The sequence below is a fragment of the Harpia harpyja genome, chromosome 11, assembly GCF_026419915.1.
Source record: "Harpia harpyja isolate bHarHar1 chromosome 11, bHarHar1 primary haplotype, whole genome shotgun sequence".
NCBI classification, from domain to species: Eukaryota; Metazoa; Chordata; class Aves; order Accipitriformes; family Accipitridae; genus Harpia; species Harpia harpyja.
Window position 1 is genome coordinate 34,016,440 of NC_068950.1, and position 7,832 is coordinate 34,024,271.

Below are 7,832 nucleotides of genomic sequence, written 5' to 3' on the forward strand. Positions count from 1 at the left end.
TTCCTCTGTGGTCTTACATTCAGCCACAAAACATTTGAGAGTACTGCCCTGGACACCACTAAGATTCATGGATCAAGTGGGAGGCTGCATTCCTTCACATGTGACTTTCTGCTTGGAGAAAGGAGTTTGTTGCAGTGCCCAGGGTATAGAGCAGCCTGGATACAGAACAGCCAGAGGTTTATAGGTCTTGCCAGCAGCCCTGCAGTCAGTGCTGGAGCCAGACCTAGCCGTAATGTGAGAGATTGCAATTGTATCACCCAAAGTTTTATTATCCACCTCCTGTACTTTAAATTCCTGCTCCACTTGCACCTTTTACAAAGCAGATTTCCTCTTGCCGTCAGATGAGGCACTTGAATGTGGCCTGAGGTGACGTTCTAGGTGGTTTGAGTTTGCCTGGAAGTGGCTGCTTCCCCAGTTACCAAGGGACGCAAGCAGGTTGCCCTGGGTGAAACCGGTTGGCTTCTCATACTGTTTGATGAGGCTGAAAGACGTGAAGGAGGGATCAGATTGTGCTATGACGTATCAGGCACATCAGGCTCCCTGGTGCTCCAGATAGGCTTTGAACAACAAGCCCAGCCAGATGTAAGTAAATGCATTGAGACCTGGTGTTCCCAGCGTGGCCTCTGCCAGCAGACAGCTGCTCACTGCCTGTTGGCAGGAGCACACGCGCACACTTGGCTGCCTCTGCTGGTGCCGTGCGTTCCTAGCAAGGGGCTGTGTTGTCAGAAGAGGCACTGCTGCGTGGTGGGGGCCAAGCCCGGGACCCCCAGCTGACATGCCACATGTGGGACTGTTTCCAGCACATTGGGGGATCCTGGCTTTCTGGCTCCAAGTGACAGGCACACACAGCCCTGTTCTCCCAGCTCCCTCTGCTCTGCACCACCATCGCTTCCACAGCTGCTTTCTGAAATTCCTGCTTTTTTCCTTTTATGAGCCAGCTTTCTTCCCAGTGCCAGTTTTCAGTTTCTGCTTTTATGCTAGCAGAAGCCAAGCACTGAGTTGTTTCTGCGCGGTGTCTTTTCGGTTTAGAGATGGGGTCTTCTGCATTTTCAGAGTCCCAAAGAGCACCAGCACAGTTTACCACATGTGGCCCTGTTGTTCGCAGTGCTGGTGCACCCTTTGCAGCATTCAGGTAACAGTGTCAGTGGAAGCAGAGGAACTCAAAGACTTCTTTTGAACACGGGTTACAAGATAAGACCTGCCTGAACTTTCCTTGGCAGCTTTAACTGTCATCATTCCTGTGCACTGAGGGGATGGAAGTGGCTTGTAAACGCATAGTAGCAGCAAGAGAGGTATTTCCAAATGTGCTGGAGATCTAGCAAGGGACCTCCAGTCCCTTGGACCTCTTGGCAGCAGGCTGCACACCATGACCAGGGCTGTCAGTGCCACACAGCAGTCGTGGCTGAGAGCTGCTCATCCTGGACAGGACAGGACAGGACAAGCAACAGATGACGGGAGAGCCACATGCACATTGTGTGTGATGGATACAACCAGTGCTTTGCAGGCAGGTGCCCACGGTTTTGCAGTGGGTAAGCTGTGTTTAGATACCTATGACAGAGTGCCCTCAGAGGGCTTGTTGGGCTGGCGCTTTGTTCGTTTGAGGCCATTTCAGGGAGGCTCCTGTAGACTGATTTTATCATGGTCCAGATCTTATTTAGAGCTCAGGTTACCTGCTGGCCAGAGCACTGTGCTGGAGAACTGGATTCATTTACTGGGATTCTTGTCCTGTTGGGAGATTTTGGGGAAAGTTGCTTTTCCCTGCTGTGCCTTGGTCTCCCCAGGGAGACAAACCACTTACTACTTTCATTAATGCATGCTCGCATTAAGTGCAGGGGGGTGATGGCAGATGCTGTGATCACAGCTAAAGCCTGTTGCAGGGAACACATCTGGGTGGGCTGATACCAGCTATAGCAATCACTTACTGCCCTGAAATCCTTGGCTGGGAGATGTGACCATTTCATCCTTCGCATTGTGTTAGTGTAACCTTTAGCATGTGATTTCCTCTTGATAGGGCTAGCAGAAGGCAAGAGCCGGCCTTGATGGGGCTGGTCTTGGGGCTTTTCAGCTGCATGCACCCCCATGCATTCCCCAGAGACCTCCCTTGGCAGGAAGCTGTGTACAAACATGTCCTGCCACCGTGTTCTCTGCCAGCTCTGTTCCCCACCATACATCACCATTAATTCTGCGCTCTTGGACTCGTGTGCGGTGGCTTGGGAGGGCACTGTAACCAGCTACATCTGCCCAACGTACCTGGGTTGCCCCGATCTCACCGTGCCAAAAAAACTTCACGCAGCCCACAGCAAGCCCTCCTACCTCAGGTACACGGGTCTGACCCTGCTGGCTGCATCGGCTTTAGATAAGAGAAGGCCCTTGGTCTGCAAGGGCTCTTCTGGTCTGCAGCAGGGTCTGTCTCCTTGGCAGAAGTCACTGCCCTGCCCCAGCTGGAGTCTCCCGCAACGTGGGGGACGGGAGCATGCTTGGCTAGATAGCTGCTGACCTCCTGTCTCTCCCATTTCCTTCCAGTCCTGGACGCACAACATCCAGCGGGAGAAGGAGTTCCTGCGGAAGCTGGTGAAAGCCCGAGTCATCACTGACCTAACTAGTGGGATTTGAGTGGCTGCAGCCACTGCCTCCAAGGGAGGAGACGAAGACGCACGCTGCAGCTCTGGGAGCAGGCACTGGCAGCCCCCCGCAAGAATCCCACCTCACTGAAGACACACAGAGATGCCCAGGTGCTCTGGGAAGACCCTCTCGCGTTGCCAGTTTGCACGAGGGTTGCATCTGCTGCCTCCAGGCCTAGAGCTGACAGGAGGTGGGCAAGGGGCTGAGTGGGCAGTTCTCGAACTCTGCATTGCAGACGGATCTTCTGTGTCCTGACTTAAACAGGAAAGACTCAGGAGAGAGAAGAAAGGTTTGTGAATAAAACGATTTGTGCCAAATGGGAGGTGATGCTGCCCCGAGGCAGCAATGCCTGAATGTACAAAGTATTATTTTTTAAAAGAAACTCTGCTGGAATCATACTAGAAATACCAAGTGCAAGGCAAAGTCTGCTTGTGCACAGCCCTGCGAAAAGCCCGGCCTCTCCATGCTCCATCTGCGTTGTCACCAGCCTCAGACCTTTCCCCAGGAAAACAAATCCGTCCAAAACTTCGGTGTCGTTGGTGCTGCTATAATTTGAAGGGAGAATAATGGCTTTCCCTCATTCTCCACTTGGAGCTTCTGGATGGAGATGAGCATGGGTTTGTTTTTCTGCACTTTTCCTTGCTTCCGGCGTAGAGGCGGCAGCAGCAGCCACTTACTTGGCTGCCTTTTCCATAGCCATTTGCCCTGCTCTGCCTCTGCCCTGACCCCAAGGTGGAGCAGGGAGTGAATGGCTTTCTCTGCCTGCAGCAGACCCTCCCCACCTTCCTGCCTGTCATGGCACTGAGGAGCCTGCCTCATTGTGCTCAAGGCTTTCAGGCCTCTCGGTTTGTGCCTGCTGTGCAGGGCCCCCGTGGAGTCCATGCAGATTGGTGTCACCGTTTCTGGACAGCATCTCGCTTTATTTTTGTGTGGGAGATGTGTAATTTATTCTTTGGAAGGAGGTCAGATCTTGCGCGGAGATCTGAAGCTTTACAGTTTGAGAGCAGGCCGCCGAAGATGTTTATGTTCAAGACTCGATCATGTTCCCTATTTAAGCGATGTGTGACCTCAGTGATGATGGAGCCTGCTGGCAAAGATGGGTGCCTGCTGGGAACCCTCACTCTCTGCTCGGCCCCTGCTCACTTCATTTCCAAGCTCCTCCTGTGCTGCTCTAGCACTGCTGCTCCTCCTGCTCTCAGGAGTGCGTCCCTTCCTTTGCCGTCTTGGTCCCGAGATGCAGTATTTGCACATTTGATTTGTATACGTATTTCAGAGGAGCTGGAATAAACTGAGCAACGTAGCTGAGTGTGAGGACAGCAGGGTGGTCTCATCCACCTGGAGAGCGTGGGCAGAAGGGGGATTGCCAGGGGAATGGTTACAGATGGAAATCGGCTCCCACACTCTCCTAGCATGGAGCATGCTGGACTGCACCCATGGGCACTGTCCTGAGCCAAGTCCCTGTGTGTTGAGGCACCGGCATGCAGCCAGCCAGTGCTGGGGTCAGCGGAGGGGGATCCCGGAGAGATGCTTGCTGGGCTCATGGTCCTGGCACTGCATCTGACGTAGCCCAAGGATTGCAGTCTGCCTTGCTCTGACCTCAAGGGAGAACATGGCCCGAACACGGCCCTAACATGGACAAGGGATGCTCAGAGCAGGGCTCGCATGGTTCCCCTGGGCCGCCTCTGCTCCCGCTGACTTGCAGGGGGCTGTGGCTCTGGTGCTGAGACCCCAGAGGGGACGTGCAGGAGGGGCAGGCAGTGACTCAGGTGTGAGGCAGAGGAGCAAACTGTATGGAATGGTTTGAGACCAGACAGCAGGCAGAGGCAGCTCTCAGGACATGGTGCTGGGTGCTGCCCACAGACCAGCATGGGATGTGACCCTCAGGAGCCTCTCCTGTGTGGTGTGCCCATAGCCAAGGAGCTTGCTCAGGGGCAAGTCCTGTCCAGCTTCTGGTCATGGCTGCTGCTTGCCTGCCACTTCCAGGCTGCAGAAGACAGATGCTGGGAGGCTCTCCCTTTCCTCCTTCCCATGTCCCTTCTGCTGTCCCTCTGGCCTCCCAGCCAGGTGGTCCCGGCTACCCCCGGTACATGCCTCCCCCCAGGGTGCTCTGTGAAGTTTCCAGCTTGGAGAGCTGAGGTTTCCAGCAGGTTTTTGAGCATATGCTGTGGCAGATACTCCTTTGAATATTCTCCCCCAATTTGTTTTTCCTGCTCAAGGAGCCCAAGGGACTGGATTTCCATGGCTCTTGCCAGGCGGCACTCCCTTTGCAGTTCCTGTGTGTCAGCGTGGACCTGGGACCGTCGTCCGTAGAGTCCCTGCCACGATGGCAGTGGGGGTGCCTGGGCTGGACCTGGCCAAGATTGTGGCTGGGGAAGGGTAGGCATCTGCCCTCCACCTTGGTGCTTGAACTGGGTTTTTAACCAGCTGCTGTGGGAGCCCTGGGACAGTGATGGGGTGATGAGCTGCATCCATACACTACAGTGAGCTGAGATGCCAGAGCGCGGGTGGCTGAAGCCAGGAGGAGGAGGAGGGGGGTGAAGAGCCTTCGGTGTCCGTGCTGGGCTCCTCTCCACCCCCCGGGTGAAGCACCGCAACAGAGGCTTGTGATGGCATTAATTTGATTTAGTCTGCTTTCTTGAACACTACAAAGCTACAGGGCACCTTTATCTTCCAGTTCACTGGCTCCAGGTCCAAGGAGAGAGCATGGCCGCTGCTCTGCTTTCCCTCGTGTCCCAGCTCCCCACCACGGCCAGGGACAGGTCCTGATGGGAAGCTGTCCCTGCAGTCCAGGGAGGTAACTCCAAGCCCTTCCCTCCACCTTGGCGGGGGTCTCCAGGCAAAAGTGCCCAGGCTGAATAGATGAGCACATGGCCCAGGGTGACTGTGGTGGGTCAGGACCACCTGCAAGTAGAAGGAAAGAGAGGATGGGGGGTTATTTGGGGGCCAAAGGCTCCCCTCTAACTCACTGTCCCATTTGACGGCAGTGGAGCAAGCACACCCACGGAGCAGCCCTATGGCTGGGCAATGGGGATGTGCACCCCAGCCCCGGGAGCAGCGCGCAGCGCAGGGTTTCGTTCCTGGATGCCGTTCCTTTGGCTGCCTCCCAGTGTGCACCTGCAGCCACCTCCCGCCCTCCAAAACGCTGCAGTCCTGCCAGCTCAGAGCGGTGCGCGCAGGTCAGAGCAGGGTCAGTGGGACGGATGTGAGTCTTGGCCTCTCCCTCGCAGTGACTCACCTTTTCAGCTCAGAAGGGAGAGCCCAGGGGAATTCTCCACAGCCTAAATATAGAGCGGGGTTGCCTGGCGCCTCTGACGCGCTGCGGTGCAGAAAGGCCACTCGGGTGGCAGGGAACCCGCTTAGAGAGAGGCCGGGGGAGTGCAGGGAGGTCGGGGAGCCAGCTACCGCAGCGGGGTTTTGCTCCAGCTGGTGCAGAGAGCAGGTCTGGGGAGCTGCAGGCCAGCCAGCACATGCTGCTCCGGGGGAGAGCAGCTGCCAGAGAGCTGCTGCTGCGCTGACCACACCATGAGCACAGGCTGCTCATGCATTTGTGGTGTACAGCCCTCCCCAGGGCCCACCACCCTGGCGTCAGGCTCCCTGCACCAGCGCACCCTGTTAGGGCTGGCCGTGCTGTGGCCTCAAGCTCACACGTGCCAAACGGAGGCACCATGGCCAGGGAGCGTGAGCCAGCCGTGGGATCCTCTGTGGCCCAGCATCCCTCAGCCCAGCATCTCTGGGCTTCCAGCATCTGCCTTTCCTGGGAGGGAGCAGCAGGGAGGCCCTGCCGTGCTGCTTTACCCCTCAGTGTGGTAAACCCCAGTGTGGGGTACCCTCCCCACTCTGGGCGAGGGGGAAGGCGTCAGGACAGGGCTATCCGTCTGTCTGTAGCAAACAGGGGCAGGCAGGCTGGGTACAGGCAGCAGCAGGGATGGGCAAGGGCTTCCAGACTGCCTGGCCGCCACGGTGAGCTCCACCGGCACCAGCACAGCACGTGCCATCAGTCCAAGCGTGTATCATATGCAGTATTACGAGATGCGTCCTTCGGTGCGGGTGACCCGGCCACTACCCAGCCCCTCCGCGCACTGGCTCCTTGCACAGCCTGCACAGGGACTCGCTCCCAAAGGCCAGTGCGCTCGCCGGTACTGTACCAAGCTGAGATGCAAGAACTCAATGAGTTTTTAAAATTAGTTTTAGTTTCTCCAATTTTTTTTAATTTCCCCTGTAGGCAGGGAGGGCAAGAGTCTTGCAGGCTCCTCCAAGCCAGCTTATGTCACATCAATTCAGTCATATCACAGAAGCAATAAAGCTATCAAACAAGCTTGGCTGGCCTCTTTCTTCTGCTGCCTTTGGCCTTTCTTAGGGGAGGCAGAGGGATTCCCCTGCTCAGGCTGTCCCCAGCCTGGTTTCACTGCTGATTCCTCCGGCACAGTAACCCAGAGGCAGCTGCTGGGAGCTGCAGCTGGCCGATGCCACTGGCCTGGTGCTGGGGACAGGAGAGGGCTGTGCTCCTCCTTGCAGGTGACCTGAGGGGTGGGAGAGGGGCTCGCGGGTTGGGTGAATGTCATGTCAGAGGGCAGAGGGGTGGGGGCTTGTCCTGCCCGGGATGGGCTGCCTGCGACTCTGCCCGCTCTCTCAGGGACTCCTTGCCAGCGGGGTGGCTTTCCGCCGAGGGTCACGGCAGCAATTGGGCTGGGTGCGGCCCCAACAAAGGCAGGCGTCCGGCCAAGTGACCTTCTCGACGCAGCGTCCAGGAAGGAAGCGTTTTAGGAAGCCGGGGGCTGAGACTGTGACTGGCTCCGACACCTGCCAGGTCCCAGCAGGAGGAGCGTAAGTCCTATGGCAAACCCCGGCGATGCCGCAGGGCTTCCGGAGCCAAAGGACGAGTCGGGGACAGTCCCATCACCCGGGGGAATGGGGTGGCTTCTTCCAGGTGGGTGACTGGTCTGCCAGACCCGCCAGCTCCTAAACGCAAGGGGTGGCTTCCTGCCAGCACCGATGGGACGCTGCAGAGGCAACCGCCCAGCCCTCCCCGGTGTGTGGCTGCAAGTTCCAGATCCCTCCCAGAGAGGAAATGCTGGAGCTGCTCAAACCCTCCTTCCTGCCCTCCTCTCTTCCCAGCCGTTAAAGAGCAGGCTCACACCGCTGCCATCGGGCTGGGCCAGCCCCAGGGGTGGCCCATGCCCCATCCTGGCCTTGGGAGGGCTCTGGAGGGG

The 7,832-nt window shown here is 57.2% G+C and overlaps 1 protein-coding gene across 6 annotated transcripts in view; it reads left to right on the top strand.

The window, feature by feature from the left end:
- The window catches only part of ST3GAL3 (ST3 beta-galactoside alpha-2,3-sialyltransferase 3), a 192,103-nt gene extending 189,164 nt beyond the window's left edge, over positions 1-2,939 (top strand). For all 6 annotated transcript variants that reach the window (XM_052800781.1, XM_052800782.1, XM_052800783.1 and 3 more), the window contains one exon: positions 2,524-2,939. In XM_052800781.1, coding sequence (XP_052656741.1) covers positions 2,524-2,613 — 90 coding nt within the window. In that variant the 3' untranslated portion in view covers positions 2,614-2,939. The remainder of the gene's footprint in view (positions 1-2,523) is intronic.
- The last annotated feature ends 4,893 nt before the right edge of the window (positions 2,940-7,832 follow it).